General features: G+C 38.1%; 1 protein-coding gene across 1 annotated transcript in view; it reads left to right on the top strand.

Moving 5' to 3' along the window:
- TMC1 (transmembrane channel like 1) overlaps positions 1 to 20011 on the top strand; it is a gene marked incomplete at its 5' end in the record, with an annotated part of 125085 nt that overhangs the window by 64862 nt on the left and 40212 nt on the right. The window contains 2 exons of the mRNA XM_079112144.1: positions 11917 to 12059; positions 19842 to 19986. Of these exons, the coding sequence (XP_078968270.1) occupies positions 11917 to 12059; positions 19842 to 19986 (288 nt within the window). The remainder of the gene's footprint in view (positions 1 to 11916; positions 12060 to 19841; positions 19987 to 20011) is intronic.

The raw sequence follows: 20011 nt of genomic DNA, 5'->3' as shown, positions 1-20011 counted from the left end.
TTTGGGGCCAAACTGGAGTCTGCCAGAAATTGGCCCTCACTCTATAAATGGTTCCTTCCTCTGTCCTCTGTAGAAGCCTGCAGAGATGGTGACTTCTTTCCCCCACAAGGATATTGCACAACATACCCTTCAAATTAGTTGGGCAGTGTCTTTGATCTCTAAACTCTTCAAACCCAGACATGCCTCAGGCTTCCTAAAAATGTAGATTCCTTTAATTCCCTTGTTCCTTCACTTTGCTCACAGAGGGACCACTCTGGTTGGTAAGTCTGGTCAGGGCAGTTGCTGTGGAGCTGGGAATTTCTTCCTTATTATATCCAACCTCCTCTGTTCCTAATTGGCTTTGAATGTGTAGTATTAACTTCCAGTAAAGTCTCCTTGCCTTTTTTTTGTCGTTGTTCACCCACCTTGCCAAGAAGCTGCCCATCTATTTTCTTGGTTTTACATCATGGAGCAAACCAAAAAACAACCTTCTCTATTCTGCCATCTTGAAACTCTCCAAATTCTTTTTAATTAATAGTAGGCAAGTACCATTTGATATATATACAAGGTCAGCCAGTCTTATGGCTTCTCAAAGTCATAATTTATAATTTGTAAATCACTTTATTTTTGATCCTTTTGCTAGGTGCCTAGTAATGGGTCTTACTGATCAGGAGGTAAATATATTTTATTAAAATAGTAAGAAATTAGAGATTATCTAATATAAATGCTATGAACCAAATTAGCTGAAATGATATAATTTAAATTAGTATAATTAGAAGAATAGGTTTAAGTCAGTGTGTGAGTCAGTTTTCTGTCACTTTAAGGAAACACCTGAGACAATAAACTTATAAAGAGAAAAGGTTTATTTTGACTCACAGTTTTCGAGGATCCAGTCTAATATTGAACAGACTTGTTGCTTTGGACCTCTGGTGGGGTTGCTGGAAGACAATGGCAGGGAACATGTGGTGGAAGAAACTGCTTACCTCATGGCCACAAAGCTAAAGAGAAAGAAGAGACTATAGTTTGACAATCCTCATCAAGGACACACCCCCAGTAATCTAAGGATCCCCCATTCAGTACCCCCTACCAAAGGTCCCACAACCTCCAAAGAGCACTACCCTGGGGACTAAGGTTTTAAAGCATGGCCTTTGGGGGACACAGTAGTTAATAAGAACAGAATGTCTCTGTTGGCAAGATACCCGGGCATATAGGATGGTATAGGAATGAAGAATGATAATCCTTGTTAGGAGAGAGAAGGAACAAGGTGGAATATGGAAGGAGCTTAAACTGACAGTAGACAATGAGATCATATGAGTAAAGATCTGAGTTGCTAATAGAGGCAAATGCATTCAGGTTTTCATTTTGAGATGACATCATAAATGGATAAATGGTTGACTTTGCCTTCCATTTTCTCCTGGTCATTCAAAGATGTGGGAGGTAGGGGAGACCCTGACAGGGGCAGGAGAGGAGAGTTGATGCCTACTGTTTCTTTTGATTGGTGCATATTGATTATATAAAATGGTAGGTTACATTGACCTATTATGTTTTAAGCAGCCACCTACATTAAATTTTATCTTCATAACAACTCTTCAAGATAGATATTATTATTAATATTTTACCAGTTGAGGGAATTGGGCTTCAGGAGGTTGGTTAAGTCACCAAAGAAAGCAAAGATAATTAAAGGAAGTACTGAAATTGTAACTAAAATCTGGCTGATTTTCATGTCAAATTGTTTGTTTTATTTTAACATATAAGCCTATTTCTTCTCTCTAGTATCACTGGCCTTCACTTGGTTCCTTGAATAAGGTGACTTTCTTTGCCACAGGGCCATTGTACTTACTGTCTACTGCCTCGAATAGTTTTCTTTTCTTTCAAATTGTAATCTCATTCTGACTCTTCAAAGCCCCATTCGAATGTTACTTTCTCAGAGAATAACTTTGTCAAGCATTCTTCCCCTTCCATTAGGCCCTAAACCATGTCAAGTTCCTACTATAGTTTTCCTGATGCTACATATCTTTCTTTCATAGCACTTGGTACAGTTTAAAATCACATTTCCTTTGGTGATTATTTGACTTTTCTACTAGATTTTATGCTCCTGAGGGCAGAGGCTTTGTTGGGCTTTGCTCTCGTTTGCTAAATGCCTCATACCTGGCAAATGCTCAATAAATGTTCACTAAATTAATGAAAAGAAGACTTACTGCATCCAAGAAGGGATGCCATCTTCATAATATAGTGGATCATCAGCATCAGCATAAGAGCACCCTTCATAATGTAGTGGACCATCAGCATCAGCATAAAAGTTATCCTAAATATCTTTAAAAAGAAAGTTTATCTTGGTCTGTTCATGTGTGGCTTGAGTAGGGTAATGAAAATTGGAATTTATTTCTGAAGCAAAGAATAAATTGATCAATCCTAAGAAATCAGCTCCTGAAGTTAAGGATACCAAGAAAACTAAGAGTAGACAGAGGCATCTGTCTTATCACAAGTTATTACTATGTCATAAAGAAGATCTGGAGTATCACATTAAGAAACATATGGAGCAAGAGAAAGAATCTAAGACCCAGAAGAGAGTCTAAGATATCTTCTCTTAATCAAACTTACATACACTAATGAAGAAAGCAGAATTACACTGGTCATTCAGGAAGTAAAGCAAATATGAGAGTCAGAGATGGACAGTCCCTAGATACTGCCAATCTGAGCACCATTTGCCGGGGCAGCACCCCAGTCCTGCTCATGAAGTCTTCAAACGAATATTACTGTGTTAGTCAACTTTTCATTGGTGTGACCAAAATGCCAGACAAGAATAAATAAGAGGAGAAAAAGTTTATTCAAGGCACACAGATTCAGAGGTTCAGTCCTACGGCTGTCAACTCCATTGCTCTGGACCCAAGATGAAGCAGAATATCATGGTGGAAAGGTATGGTGGAGAAAATCTGCTCAGCTCATGATAGCCAGGAAACAGAGTGAGCATGAGGAGCCAGGGCACAGTCCAGTGACCTGTTTCCTCTGCCACTCTTCATTTGCCTGTAGGTACTGCTCAGTGATCCAAATTATTAATCCATCAATTGCATTAATCCACTGATTAGGTTATATATCTCATAATGTGATCATTTCGCCTCCTGCATTAATACAGGAACTTTGGGGGGACACTTCATACTCAAACCATAACACTCAATACATATACAGATGAGCAGATTCACAACCATTCCAATCTTACAAGCTCTGTTCCTAAGGGAATACCCAGATCTCTCAGTGGACTTGGAAATTTACAAGCCTGAATGTCTCCAAGAAGTTTGACAGTCTGGCTTGGAGTCATGTCCCCAAGGGATTATGTATGATCTAGGAGTTTAGTCTCTATGGACACAGCCCTGGGCTAGACTCAAACAATGTGGAAAAGAGGTCATGCTGGCTGGATTTTAAACCTGTTGAAACTAGATAGCAGCAATGAGAGTAACATTAACAACTCTGATCTAAAATGGAGGAGTCAAGCCACATTTTCAGGGCCAACAGCTCCTTGTAACAGCCATTACAAACCATAGAGGTGTGCTTCTCAGAGTTCCTTTCCAGACTGCCTCCAGCTGCCACTCCTTTGATCCACCAGAGTACATTAAGATACATTTCACTGGAGTCATACACAATGGATGCTGTGGCCAGCCAATGACTGAGCATCATGGGAAAGTTGATAGAGCTGGGTTATAGTTAACCAACATGGAACTCCTCCAATGGACATAGCCTACCCAAACCCTGGCCCTAACCCTGGTCAAACCATTTTCAGAGCAGTACCATAATCTGAGACTGTTCTTACACAATCCTCCCTTCCCTCTCTCCTTCACTGTTGTCAGACCTGCATTGCCACCCAGAGGCTCACCTCACTACCCCTGCTCCCTCCCCCTTTCTCCTTCATGGACAGTTTCTCCCAAAGATCTCCAGCATGTATTATGGTTTTGTTGTCTACTTCTCAGGAACCTGAAATGATTCACCCATTTAAAAGGACTGCCTGAAAATAAAGATGTGTTTACATTACTGAAATTCTTTTACAATAAAACATGTTATTCTTGTGTAGATCACAAAACTATCTCTCCTAAATGTGGCTAGTACAATGAGAGATGAAGGAACTCAACAGAGATGAGGTATGTTACAGAGTATACACACTTACTTTGGGAAATCATTATTTAAAAGAGCTATTAATTCTGGTTGAATAAGAAATTGAACTCCTGTTTATCAACAATCATACTATCTCCGACCAAGGTCCTTTGAGGACAAACTTCAGAAGTCAGCCAACCAACAGAACCCCTTAATTTGATGCTTTTCATCTCCATTTTGTGAAACAAAAGAATATTGTGTGTGTGTGTGTGTGTGTGTGTGTGTGTGTTGTTGTTGTCAGAGACTAAATCCAGGGCCTCGTTCATGCTAGGCAAATGCTCTACCACTGAGCCATGTCTGTTGCCTTAATCCACGTTTTCCATGTGGAAAGAAATTGCATGTAGCATCTTGTTTTATAGCTCCGAGAGTGCCTCAGTTTGCAAGTTTTAGGCAAATTAAATAGTAGAAAAAAATTAACATTTTTCTAACTTTAGTGTCTCTCAGACTTTTTTCATGTTTTGATTTGTTATATCTAAACGTAAGATTGGTATTGTCATGTTATTGTTTTGAATGATTTACTCTATTTTATCAAAATGAGGAATAGAGAGCAGGAGAATAGAAATGGGTAATTTGATAGCCGTCTAAAGGCTTAATCTAACAGAGGGTTGGTTGCTAATGATAACCAGAAGCAATTTCAGTCATCCCACAAACACAGATTATGTATCAGATCCTGGGAATACCAAGACAATGAACACATTCCCTGCCCACAGGGATGATGCGGTCTAATTGGTCATGTACACAAACAGTTGCCATATGATGTGACAATCTCAAGCTAACAGATATTTTCGGCACACAGAGGCATAATGGAGGGGATGGGTTTAATTTATTTGAGTCCTGAGAAGGCCTGATAAACAATACTAGTTCCCATCTGAGTTTTGTATAATTTATTTAAAAGGAAAGGCAGATGGACATCAAAATTCCACATTTATTACTAACAGGCTAAACTGGAGGACTAATCTGGGACCCTTAGCCAAATGGTCTTGCTAATATGGGAGCTCAAATTAGACCAATTTACCCTGGGGACAGCTTATTTTCTAGAGGGAGAAGTTATGTTTGTTAACTGGGTCAACCCAGTTACTTCATTCCCCATTTAGCAAGCAGAGGACTCACCACCTCTCCCCTGGGGTGGAGGGAGCTGAGGGACATGGGAGGGCTGAGGGATGGAGATGCTGTGGCCATCACTCACACAGTAGTGGAAATTCTAAACCCTGTGCTTAATGCCATGATGCATCTCACTCCCCTTGAATGTCCCATAGGCAATGTGAACTCAGCACATTCAAAAATTTCCCCAAACTTGCTTCTTCCTCTGATCCCAGGGAATAACATTGCCAACTCATCCACATCACCCCAGCCAGAAATCTGGATATTTGCACTGTCAAACAATTTTCACCAGAAGCCCACATCCAGACACTTGCTAAGTCCATAACTTTTGCCTCATTAATATGTCTGGTCCTGATCCCTTCTCTGTATTATCACTCTCTCACACCAGGTTCAATCAAACTCATGTCATGTTCACAAGAATTTTCTAACCATGTTTTCATTTCACCTCAAAACTTTTGTGCTCACCATAGTCTATTGAATAAATATCTCTTAGTGTAATGAAATCATCCTTCCTGATTAAACCTTTTCTGCATGTTTGCATTCTTATCAGTTGTGGGCCAGCACACAAAAGGAAAATGGAACTACTTTTTACAGAGGCCAGCAGAGTTAATAACACAGTGTAGTTAATGAAAGAAACGCAATCTTGGGATTCAGACAGACCTTGGTTGGAATCCTGTCACATACTACCAGTGAGATATTAGACAAGCAACCACCTGGTGGTGTGTAAAATGGTAGTATTCATACCTACCTATCAGACTCGTGTAAAAGATAAATGAGTTTACACGCATAAAGTATTAGCACAAAGCCTAGCACACAGTAGGGGTTTAACACATCTGCTCAGGGTATTAGCTCATAAAAATCTTCATTTGTTTGAAAGACAAGAAAATAGGAAAAGAGAGTCCTGATGTGGAAGCCATATCCACAGTCAGGAGGGAGAAGGGGATGGCAACAGTGTCCCCCGCCTGGGCAGGAGGCAGAGGGATGAGAAAGCATGAGAACATGAATGGGCATCAAAAGAAATTATGTCAGAGCTCTTTGCGGGCCAGAGGCCTTGACACAGCTCTGTGCTTTCTGTTGAAAATGAGATCTGCTGAGGCACATCTTTTAATAAGCCACTCATTTCTCATTAATACAGAGCATGCACTTCATGTCCCTGCATCTGAATCATAGTAAAAGGAAAGGAAACTCGGAGGTGAGCAGCACATCCACAGAAGCCTGGTGGTCTGGTTGGTTAGGAGGTGGTGGCCCTGGCCTCATCTCAACAGCCCAGAAGGGACAGGCTAGCTGCTGTTCTTGGCCTTTTCAGTCCTTGCTTCTCTCCTGGGCGCCTCTCTATTAGATCCTAAGTGACATCATCCCTATCTTTCATCTTTCACCCACATGTGCCGTCTTTTATATGCTGGTGAAAATGACTAATGATAATTCACAGGAAAGTAGAAATGTACCCTGACTCAACTCCTATAGTGCTGCCTCCCCTCAGGTCCTACAGCAGATATGCTTCAAAAATCTAATCTTCCCTCCCCTCCAGTTTTCACTTGATGATTTTTTTCCAAAACTCATGATTTTTTCCAAAACAATGGTATGACAGTACAAATCACAGAGTTGCTAAGAATGATGAAACTCATTCACCATCCTAGGAATAGAGTGTTGTCTTTCAATAAATAAATATTCAAGTGACAATTCATTTGTAATCACAAGACACCCCAGAAGGACTGAGTTATAATTTCAGGTAACAAAAAGTTATGAAGTGGATGTTTGGCATGCAGAAATCTTTTTAAAAATTGTTTTTATTAGTGCAACATAGTTTTGGATAATTGTAGGGTTCATTTTGAATATTCATAAATGCACATAACATAATTTGCTCCATTTCAATTCCTTTTACTACCCCTCTTCCCTCCTCTCCTCCCTCACCCTGATCCCTTTCCTCTTCTCTATTGGTTTTCTTTCTATTAATTTGATTTTTAATTGGTGCATTAGAGTTATACATCAAAGTGTAATTCATTGGAACATATTTATACATGCACATAACATAACTTGGTCAGTTTTATTCTGCAAGTTCCTCCCCTTTCCCATTCCTCCTTCTCAAGCCCCTTCCTCACTCCCCTGTCCTCCCTTCTATTTTCATGAAACTCCCCTTTTAAAAAGTTCCTTATTTCTCTGTACCTTCAGTATATGAGAGAAACCATTTCATACAACCTTATTTCACTTATTTGACTTGGCTTATTTCACTTAGCATGATGTTCTTCATGTCCATCCATTCACCTCCAAATGGCACAATTTCACTCTTTTTTTTTTTTTTTTTTTTTTTGACTGAGTAAAACTCCATTGTGTGATTATACCACATTTTCTTTATCCATTCTCTACTGAGGGACACCTAGGCTGGTTCCATAGCATGTCTATTGTGAATTGTGCTGCTGTAAACATTAGTAAGATGCAGAACTATTTTGGAGACCTCTGTAATCCAGTCTCCCACTCCATCTGTATAGTCTTTGGCAAATAGTAAGTTCTTGACAAAGGTTCCTTAGGTAAATAGATACATGAATTGACTCTTGGTGGCTGTGTAATCAAAACACCCTCTTTTTGTGGAAATGTGTCAGTGACCATGGACTAGACCAGTTGCAGCATTAGAACAGAAATTATTCTCAATAGACAATATGTAAGCATAGAACCCCAGAACTGGACAGGAATTTTTGTGCTTATGTGAAAGTTGGCTCTGGCTATGGTTTCTGTCATGGATTTGGGAAGGGAGGGTGCTTCCACTGGGAAAGCAGGGTGCATTGACATGGAATCTGAAGAGCAACTTGACTAGCTAGGAGCCATTGCTATTTTAGTCACTCCCAGATGTCTGCTGCTGTAGATTCAAGGGAGAGGAAAGGTGTGGGGAGAGTGGTGTGCCCCTGGGTGGGAGGGGAGGGGATGTCCCTTCTAGGACTCTTGACTCATATTTAAAGCCAGACCTTAATATGTTACTAAAATGGTTTTTAATAATGCTTTTAAAAATTATATTCTTTAATAATACCTCTTTACATACAGGGCTACATATGGTACAGATAGGCAAACTGAAGGCTTTGTAAATAAACAGGATCCTGCCCCTCTTTGGCTGTGATCTAATATTTATGGAACACCAGTCATAGAACATATGTCGAATGGTACTGGATACCAGATGAGCAAGCTGCCTGGTAGCTATTGTGCTAACCTAACCAGCACACCAGATGCTCCTTATACATCCACATTCCCCTTTCAGGCTATTTCAGGGTGTATTTTAATCCCAATATTATAATTATGAATTGTTTAAACATGTTAGGTTTAATATTTACGGATATGAAGATGAAGCCATCTGAAACCTTTTCAAAAGATATCTAGTGTCCTTTCCAAGAAGCCCTGCCACTACCAGGGACCAATCCAGGATATAGATCAAGGTCCATGCTGAATCAATAAGGCATCATGTGTCCTTTCCTTGAGAAGTTATGGCACTAGCATGATACAAGTCTTAGGATATAAAGAAAGCATAGAAGGAGCTGTATAGCACAGTGGCTAAATACATGGGATTCGAATTAGACCCAATTCAAATTAGACTCTTGTCATTTGTGTGAACTTGGACAAGTTACTTACCCTCTCTAAGACTCAGCTTCTTTAAGTATAAAACAGGTACAGAGATAGTAACTATCACATCTTCATGCTTGTGTTGTGTGATCATGCTAAATAACACCTTCTGTCTATGCAATCAAGATGTGACCTAACCAGAAATAAAACAAAGAGTAAGACAGATGGAGGTCAATGTGCCACCTTTATCATGAAAGTAGACATTAAGGAAAGTGCAATCTCTTTTGGACAGACTTCACCACCAGAACCTTCTACCAGGACAGGCCTCTCCTTATGAGACAGAGCACAGCACATGCTCTCTCAGGAAGGGGAAGGGGCTTCCCTTGTCTTCACCTATGCTCTTCTTCAGATTATGCCTGTCCTTTGGGCTGGAGTAGGGCAGTGTAGAACAGCTGGGGTGTCACACCTGTGAATTCTCTCCACAGGGAATGAAACATCAAGAGGGACAGAAACGATTGCCCCTAGTAGCAGGAACGTCACAAGGCTCTAGAAAAGATTCTGTGGGAAGAAGTGTTTGACAGGTTATGAATCACCAGTAAAACATATTGATTGTTATTAATATTGCAACCATTATTCCCAAGTGTCGAGATCATGACAGGGAAATAGGGTAAGGATCAGTTGTTGGGCAAAACAGAGGAGTTTGGAAAATGATCTGTGTTGTCCCATGAGGAAAAAATAAACAGTCCAGGATATAACCTTTGGACTAAACCCAGAGGCCAGTGTCTACACTAATGGATTCTCTTACTGTTGCCCTGGTACAGAAACCAGCATGAAGGCTCAGGAAGGATAGAAGAAGACTGGTTTTAACATTTAAGGGACAGCAAAGACCTTGAGTAGAGGAACGTGAACCATGAAGATGACATGGACTGGGGGCTGAGAAATCCTGCCAAAGCATTTCTTCCCCAGATGGATATTTCTAGTCTTGAGCATTTGGCCAATCCATACCTGTTTGGCTTATTCTTTATTTTTGATTCATGCATTATAATTATACCTATTAGTGGAATTTGCTGTTATATATTCATACATGCACATAACATAATTTGGTCAATTTCATTCCTTAGTATCTCCCCTTGGTTTCTTATTTTGGACCTAAGATCAGCCCATCTGTTCTCTAATTGAGGTTTCTACTACTTGTTTGGCCCCAAATATTCTCTTCAGTTGAATATTAGGCAGGATTCTCCAGAGTTATATAACCAAGAGAAGACCTAAATCTATATGAAAATTTATTACATAAAATTAATTTAGATTTATTACATATAAATATTTATGTTACATATGTAACTTATGAATTAATATAAATAATAGATTTCTTATATATAAAAAAAAGAAATTTATTTGGCAGAATGGACTCGAACAATTGTTTGTAGGCTAGAGGCCCAGGAAAGCCAGTGGAGTAACTAAGTCCAAGCATAAGGACCTGAGAATCAGAGAATCCATGGTGTGAACCCCAGGCAGGAGGAAATGAGATGAGATGTCCCAGCCCAAGCAGTCAGGAAAAGAAGTGGCAAATTCTTCCTCCTCCTTTTGCTCCATTATTCCTGAATGGACTGGATGATGCCCAGTTACACTGGGAAGGGCAATCTACTTTACTAAGTTCACCTACACAAATACTACTCTCACCCAGAAACACCTCACAGACACACCCAGTAACTGTCTGGAATCCTCGTAGCCCACTCAAGTTGACAACATAAAATTAAGCATCACACATTAGATTCAGTTTTTCTTAAATTGAAAAATGAAGATACAGGTGCAAGGAAACTCATCACTTCAGTATTTACCTGTAAATCTCTCCTTCCATCCTAGCCCTTGTTAATCCCTCAAGATCCTGTGAGATTTTTCTGAAGATTTTATTTCCTGCTAGCTCTTAAGGTATTAAAAAATAAGTTTGCCCCAAATTTTGAAAACACCAGTTGATTTGTTGTTATTTTGTTTTTCCAGATCCCCACTGATCCTCTGACTTGAGCCCTGAATGATCTTTATTTATGGCGACTTTCCAAATTCTTAATTCTTAATTCCTCTGGGAATTAGCATCCAAGGCATTTCCTCCTCTTCCTCCTCTATGTTTCCCTCTTTCCCCTCTTCTCCTTTGTTTGTCATGGGTTTCAAAGTCTCACTACTACGTTGCTATGAATGATGTTGATATAAACAATATCAACCAAACTGGTTAAAGGCAACAAATTGAATTCTATAAGGTTCAAAGGCAACTCACTTGATCTCAAGAGAGTGCCCTGATTGGCAAGTTATTATCTTCTTCTTTCACAAATTATAGTGATTTTAAGTGATTGTCAGAGAGCAGTCAGAGTGGAGCTGGGGAGTGGACATATGATAATGTAGACGTGATACTTCAGTAATGGGGAAAGCATAGTGAGTGTGAGAAAGATAAATATCAAGGAAGCAGCATCAGACTACGCTGATGTTTTGCATAAAAGAGGGTATTTGGTTGCTCTTTGGGTAGTTTGGGGAGATAGTGATTACCACCTGGACACATATGTTTTAGAAAAGAGAATATATGACCAATGAGTGTGCTTGCTATGAGGGAATGCCATACAGATTTGATGAATACAAGATTGTGCAGTATGGTTCCAATGTCCTCTCAGCTGCTCCTCGTTTTTGCTAAATGGGAGCTGAGATATAGCCTCTGTGATTAAGGAGAATCAATTTAATTATGGCTCAGGTGACTGAAAATGAAAACCTGCCACAGCATTTTGAGGAAGCACATTTCAGAACACCCCTCTCCCACTACCACATATTAAGCAAGCTCTTAAAATTGTAAATCTAATGATACCACAAAGTCTGTTTTGATGTTTAAATCAATGGGCATCTCTCAGTAATGGCTCCACTTTTGAGCAAACCTATATTTGGTTAAAAATTTAGTCTATTTAGAAGTCATGAAATTTCAAGAAAACCAAGAATCTGCCAATCAACGTGGCAACTGAAACATTCACTATATCAAATAAAACAATAGGGCTCATGTCAGAGCCATGATCCAACTTTGAAAATTAATGTCATTTTGTTATTCCTCTTAGGAGCCAATCTTTTCCTTTGAGTTGTTCTTCACAGAATCTAAGAGACTTTGTTGTTGGATTTTAGGGTTTGGCACAATATTCCGTCCTATTTTATGGCTATTACGACAATAAGCGAACGATTGGATGGATGAATTTCAGGTTGCCGCTCTCCTATTTTCTGGTGGGGATTATGTGCATTGGATACAGCTTCCTGGTTGTCCTCAAAGCGTAAGTTGTATTTGTCTCTTGGGAAGCAAACAATGATTTCTGGAATCAAATGGGGAATTAACTTGAAAATGAGATATGATTTTGTTTGCCATTTCATGTCTACAGGATGTAGGATCTGTAAGAGATGAAATGTAGTTTTAATACCAGTAGTGGTGTTGGACTGTTATATCCTCAAAACAAAAGGACTGAATACAAACACAAGCCTTTACCCATCCCACTAACTCAGACTTATGAGTGCCTATGTATCTTGTGTTTAAGCACATTTTTAAAATGTGCCTTTTTGTACTGCTAGGTGGGAATCAATGTTGCAAGACAGGAAAACAGCTGCTGACCATTTTTTTTTTTTTTTTGCATGCAGAAAGACTTGCAACTTGTGAGAGAAACAGCTTCATAGGCAGAATCTGTTGTTCTCTGTGCATTTTTAAAAGCCAGAATAATCACCCATTCAAAAACTTTAGCTGTATAAGAAAAAATGAGTAATCCCCAATGAGACCATCATGATCAACTGTATAATCATGTTATGTCTTAGAAAAGAATTTATTAGAGTATGGGAAAGAATTTCATTGGGGAACCAATAAAACTGAGGTTCATTTTTTTCCCTCCTGTCTGAATATATTTATAATATCCCACTTAAGGATACTGCATAAATGTTGCATTGTTACTTGTGGTTATGAAAAAAATCCAATCTTTAGCTAATATTCTGAACTAGCTTGAGAAGAGTTGAAACATCTCAAGCAAACATCATTTTATTTGATGATACACAAGATGAACAGACATTTCGCCTCATTCACCTGGGAGTAAAGTGAATGCTAGATGATCTAAGGGGAATAAAGTACACAGTAACCCTAAGCAGGTGCTTTCTGGAGCAGTATATTACATGCTCTGAGTCCTTTCCCTACCTCTCTTACATGTTCCTCTGAAGAAAAGTTCTATTTAGTTTTTTCAAGCTCTTTTAGGGCTTGAAAAAAGCCCATATCCAAGGTATTTATCAACTAGTCCAAGTATAATCAGAGACCCCAAATATAAAATCAACTGATCAACTGATAAAGCACTAGCACATTTCAAAAATCTAAGACATTTTCTGGTCCTCTGATGATCTTGCTTTGTTGGACTAAAAATTCCCATCACTGAGAGACATCATTTACATGTTGGTTCTTTGGTCTCCATGGTATGGGGGAAGAACATTTTTGCACATTCCATTGCTCAGCTTCTTTCCATGGGTGTGTGCCTTGTTGGGCTCTCAGGTCACTCTGTCTAGGTTCAAATCCAAGGTCTACCACATATGGGTTTATTCAACCACCAGCAAATTGCTCAATTGCTCTGTTCTCCTGTTTTCCATATCTGATTGAGGTTTAATATATATGAGAACTAAATGAGTTAATAGACATGCCAGAATGTGAAAAGTGTATAACAAATGTTAATCATTTTTTAGAATTATAATTCATAGACTTATATAATTTGAAGAATCAAAGCCTGAATGGTAGGAGTTGAGGCCACACGATAGCGCCCCTCAAAACAGGGCAGTCAATATGTTTGTACACTTGAGCTTTAATAGATTTGTATTTCCAATATAACAATTTTGGGGTAGATAAACTGAAAGTCTCCAGAGCAGCATTGAACAAAGCAAGTCATATGTAAGATTTAAAAAATTTTGAGTAGCCACATTTAAAAATAAATAAGGTAAAATTAATTTTAATAATGTAATTTATTTAACTCAACATATCAAAAATATTATCATTTCAACATAAAATTATTATAAAATTATCATCGAGACAGTCTATGTCTTTTCTTTGGGTACTAAGTCTGAAATCTGTTATGAATTACACTAGTCACATTTTGAATACTCAGTAACAAGTTGCTGGTGGTGACAAAATTGGATAAAGTAGCTCTAGAAGAGGTGGAAATGTTTTCAAATTTATTCAAAGATCCCATTTAGGATAGTTGCTAGATACGAACTCCACATTTTCCTCTTCAAAGTTTATGCTCCCCATATTATGCTCCCCAAACCAGCCTGGCTTTAGCTCCTTCCTCTGGCTTGTATCTTTGCTTACTTGATTGGCACGGGACTCCATCAGTCATTGGACTATATAGCAAGAAAATTTAAAATCAATATGTGACTCCCACCCCAGCTCCCAGCCCTAGGAACAATATGGGGTAGAAAAAAAATGGACGAGATATAAATGATTGTATAGAACACTTTATCATCTCTTTCTGTCTCTACATCATACCCCAATCAAATATACTTTTGGAATGAATATGAGTGGATTTAAGAGATACATTACTCAAATTGAATAGAAGGGAAACTGAGCTCTAAAATCAGCTTTCTATGTCAAGGCTTTGTCATCTGGCATGCTGTTAATCTCGGCATCTTCATCTGCAAAATGGGGCAAATATCTACTTTTAATTATCTAATAGGAAATTGGAAAGTAAAATGAGATAGAAGTCCAACAAAATAGTTTAAATTTTTAAGATAGGGTGACTGAATTTGTTGGCTCAACACTTTCCCAGTTTTAGCACTGAAAGTCTTCATTTTGTTAATCCCCTCAATCCCAGGCAAACAGAATGTGGGTTCCCTTAGTTTTAAAACCTCTTCCCTCCCTCCCCTCCCCACTTCCTGACTTCCCTTCCTCCTTCTTTTCAATTCTGTGTATGTTCCTAACCACATTAGAAGTTTAGAAGTCTTCATAGTAAATATACTTACATAAGTATTAAGGGAAAATTAGCACAATATAATGTAAGATTATACCACTTGAAACCATCAGCTCCTTCATACGTTGACCTCTTCAGTTGAAGTTTAATATCCCAGACCAAAGGTGGTTTAGTTCCAAAAATCCATTACTCCCATTAAAAGCAATGCTATAAGCTGAAAATTCTTGTTTTTCTTGTATTTTCTAGTAGCCTAAACTCCTAGAAGCAGCAGAATTATTCTGAAAAAGCATGTCTTAATGAGAAACACTTTGCTACCTATCTTATCCCAATAGGTTTTTCTAGAACTTTCCCTATTGTAGGGTTTCCTGGGATTAGATATATTTTATTTCCTGTGTTTGGCATATGCATAGAATAGACTCACAATATCCTCAAATACTTTAATCATGTGTCATGTATAACCTCTGCATAATGTTAAAATTTTTCCAGCATAGAGTATCTTGAATAAATAATAATCCTACATATACATAAACTGGATACAACATGTGTGTATAAATATTTTTAAATTTGGCAAACTGGCAATATATTCATCCATATTTTGGAATCTGTAACAATAACTATAGTTTATATGTGAAATAAGAATGCTTAATGTATCACTATTGCTTTTGACCCTTAAACATTACAAAAGGTGCTATTGTAACATTTCACAGAAATATAATGAAATAACTCAGAGATACTAAATGGCATACCTAAAATCATTTGACCAAAGAACCTATTTGAACCTAGATTTTTCTAGCTCAAAAAGGTATTTTCTACCCACCACAACTTGCCACCTCTCTGTATTTGTTACTTTTTACATGGATCAAATTGTTCCTCTCATAGAACTTGTACAGTAGGTTGTGTAGGTATTAGTTAGTTATTCCCACTGAAATTAAGGAGAAAGTAAGGCTCAGCAGACTTCGACTATTTGGCTTAGCTCAGATAGCCCGTTCATTACAGAACTGAACTTTGAACACCCTTTTCTAATTCCAGTCTTATTTTTCCTGATCTCTGATGAGTGTTCTACTATGGTGATGAGGATAAGGACCTGTTTCTAACTTGACTTTTGATTTTAAAATTCTATATTAATTTTTTCATTGTCTACTATCGAATTCCTTTGGAGTTATATGAGCTTGATATGACTCATGTGCTTCCATATTTTATAGAAAACAAAACAAAACAAAATGAAACCTATCAAACCCAGGTCTTCATCTCCCATGACACCCACGTCTCCCAGGATCACATTAGAATCATGGCCAACATCATACCCTTCCACCTGGGCTGCCACTGCCCCACCCACTTTCTTGTCCCTTCTTTTGTGCATGCTTATTCAGACAGCAGTGACCTGCCCGGTACCCTGCCCAAACTTTTTACATGACTCTTGACACCTTTATATGGAGTCTCAGCATCAAAACTGTTTCTCCTTCCTCCGCTCGACCCTCATCACCAATTAAACCTTTCTTTATTGAAAGAATCTCCCTCTCTTGTCTAATTAGAGAAAAGCCATCAAAGCCCTTGTAGACCGTAGCGTGATATTTTATGAGAATATTTTCATTGCAGATTGCAATGTTTGATACCTCAAATGATGAGTTTTAGAACAGATAATAGGCTTTGGAAGGATTAGTGGGACTGGCCTACAGGGCACACCATCCTGGGAGCTCCCACAAATCTTGATTGTCTCCTCTTCCTCGAATGACACTTGGCCTTCTTTCAAAAATGCTTGGAACAGAAAGGGATGGAGATAGGGAAGACTCACAGTCACTATGTTCCACATCTCATTTACTGCTTTAAGAACTGTATCTATGATTATGAAATTCAAAATGAAAATTTCTCCTCCTATAAACATAGACGAGGCACCCTAGTGGTCCAATGAATGGCAACAGTTTTTGAAATGAGAAGATATCATCAAAACTGAGAAGGATGACAAATCAGAACTGAACTGCAATAGCCTGCCGAGCATATGTGGTGTGTATTGTACTATACACAAGTACTCATGCTATATGCATTTATTTGGTGAGGCTCTTTCCAGTGCCGTTTACTTCCAAAATGATGATTCACATATTTTTATTCATTCATTTAATGACTTATTATGGAGTATCTACCAAGGGCAGTTTGAAGGAGCTATTTAACGTGGGGATTTAAAGTTCTCGCTCCTATGGTGCTTCTTTGGGGAAACAGATGGTAAACCAAAGAATAACCAGTAGTGTGGTCAATATATTTTCATTCGTATTTTTGTGTTACATTTCACAGTCAAATAGTTGCCTTGGTTTCTTCTTCTTTTTTTCTTTTTTTATTATTATTTTTATTTAGCTTTTAATTTTTTACAGACTGCATTTTGATTCATTGTACACAAATGGAGTACATAATTTTGTTTCTATGGTCATACACGGTGTAGATTCATACCATTCGTGTAATCATACATGTACATAGGGTAATGATGTCTGTCTCATTTCACCATTTTTCATACCCCCTCCCTCTCATTTTCTTCTACATATTCTAAAGTTCCCCCATTATTCTCTCATTCCCCACCCCCACCCCGATTATATATCATCCTCCACTTACCAGGGAAAACATTCAGCCTTTGGTTTTTGGGGCTTGGCTTATTTCACTTAGCATGATATTCTCCAGTTCCATCCATTTATTTGCAAATGCCATAATACTATTCTTCTTTATGGCTGAATAGTATTCCATTGTGTTTATATACCAGAGTTTCTTTATCCATTCATCTTTATCAATAATGTAATACATGCTGTTTCATGTCAGCCTTGGTATAATTTTCTTTTAGCTGTATGTGTGTAGTGGTCTCAGCCTATGAACTTCTAGAGAATTATTTCCTGCTTTCATCTCAACCCTCCTGCTTTCCCCTGCTTTCATTTTAGCAGAGGCTACATGATAACTCACCTAGTTGGCTTAGGATTTATGGAGGAACTCATTTGATTAAAAACCGCCACATGTACCCATAAAATAATCAAATGATCCTAGTATATAAATGGGGCTGTAGACTTGTGGTCCAAAGCAAGAAATCCAGTAAAACTTTATAGACAACAGATCAACATTACAATTGCCTTCTCCAGCTCCCCTAGTAAAGCAAATGATGCATTGAGGTTGTTCCTCACAGATAAAATAGTTCAATAACTATAGCCCTTTTGAAAAAGAAGGAATTTTCATAATTATGTACATTTTTGCTCTATAGACAAGAACTGTGTGTGGAGAATTTATAGCTATCAGAACGCTATCTCATTAAATGTTTCCTGGGGAGAGTTAGTCTTTGGTGCCCCCCCTTTTCCTTTCAGTTTCTACTCTTTTTCTCATCATTTCCTCATGTCATGTGCTCCCCGTTTGCCCATCCCACTAGGGCACCCTTGCCTGGGAGGTCATCTTCAGCAATTAGCCTTTGTACTGACAAAACTCTCTCCGTCCTTTACTGGTTAAGTGGAATTTTGACTTCAGAACCTGCCCATTTCTTAATGACAGTGCAGAAAATAAATGGTACAATATTAATCAAGTAAACAATTTTCTCCCTAGGTTCTAGGTTAAATCATAAGAACTGTCCTATTTCAACCTCATTTGAACTACAAAAAAAAAAAAAAAAAAAAGGCATTTTATATGGTTCCCCATTCCTCATGGTATCCTGGGTAGGACATTAGAGTCAAGTCAGAAAACTGGAGCCCTTGATGTATCTGTGGTTTTACTGCTGGATCTTTTATTCAGGGCTTTGAACCTCAGCTTTCTCATCTATAAGAAAGAATAACTCTGTTAGTAATGACTTTGACTTCCTACTAAGACTTTGAGGAGAGTAAGTATGAAAATACCTGTAATTAGAATTTGCAAAGCATGTAGTGGTGGACTGGTGAAAGGAATAATTATTTTTTGATGACTTTGCATTAACATGTTAGCCTGTATAAAATATATAAATCTCCCTAAGGAGGGGCTAATGGTGGGGGAATTTTGATTACCTTAGAGATGCCTGTCAACCTATAATGTCAGCATTATGTCATCGTGCTCCTTTTGGCTCCATACACTATATTTAACCCAAACCTCATGGGACTGCTTTTTAGTAGTTGTCATATGAAATTTTAATTTTGCTATTTATAGTAATTGGACCAAAAGGAAGTGGAGTGGATGGAAGAGCAGAATATGGTTCTCCAACCACTGCAATAAACCTATAGTTAATGCATTTTCAATTCTCCAAACAAAATGATAGCAGTGAAAACTTTAACACATCACTGACTAGAATCTATGTAGTCATTTGGCATTAGATTATATAAGAATCTTGATTTTTTTTTGGCACTTGTAGAGTGGATAGAATCTTTAACACAATGAATGCAATCACTTTTGGGGAGGAGACTCTAGGGAGAATTAAAATTTACCTAAGAGTTTCTTTTCTTTTTTTTATTTTTTTTCAGGGTATATTTAGTTTCTCCTTTTTTTTTAATTGTAAACAAACGGGATACATGTCGTTTCAGTTTGTACATGGAGTAACAGCATACCATTTGCATATTCATATATTTACATAGAGTAATGATGTTTGATTCATTCCGTTATTTTTTTCCTTCCCCCCACCCCTCCCACCTCTCTTTTCCCTCTATACAGTCCCTCCTTCCTCCATTCTTGTCCCCCACCTAAGAGTTTCTTGACCTGGGTTAGTTCATCCATCTGCTTCAGGGGATCTGGGAACCAACTAAATGTGGAACAACATGGAAGTCTACACATATTTTTTTCTGTCTTTGGAGGCATACTCAGTGGTTCTCATCAGATTCTTAAAGGGATCCTTATCCCACAAAATGTTAAGAAACAATTCTATGATGTTAATGTCTCATTTAAAAAAAAAAAAAACAAAATACTATCTTTGTGACCTATTGAATTGTTAAAATCATCAATCTTGAAGGTCTGTAAAAATAACAGTTTAAGAAACCAAGCAAACAAAATTTAAACATAAAACTTGTATTTTCTGGTTTGTTAGAACAAACTAGCTGAAAAATGAGTCTTTTAGATATCGCCTCTCTAACTTACCTGTGGCTAGGACCCTTTGTCAGTCCCTTCCCTCCCCCTTTCTTTTTCTATTCTACTGCTGGGTTAAATTCCCTGTTTTGACAGGATGACCAAAAACATTGGTGATGATGGAGGGGGCGATGACAACACTTTCAACTTCAGCTGGAAGGTGTTCTGCAGCTGGGACTACCTAATCGGAAACCCTGAAACAGCTGACAACAAATTTAATTCCATCACGATGAACTTTAAGGTAAAGACACAAAATCCAGAAGCCT

Source organism: Sciurus vulgaris (genome assembly GCF_902686455.1).
Source record: "Sciurus vulgaris genome assembly, chromosome: 15".
Lineage (NCBI taxonomy): Eukaryota > Metazoa > Chordata > Mammalia > Rodentia > Sciuridae > Sciurus > Sciurus vulgaris.
Note: the sequence above shows the minus strand (reverse complement) of the source record. Positions and strands in the feature narration are given on the sequence as shown.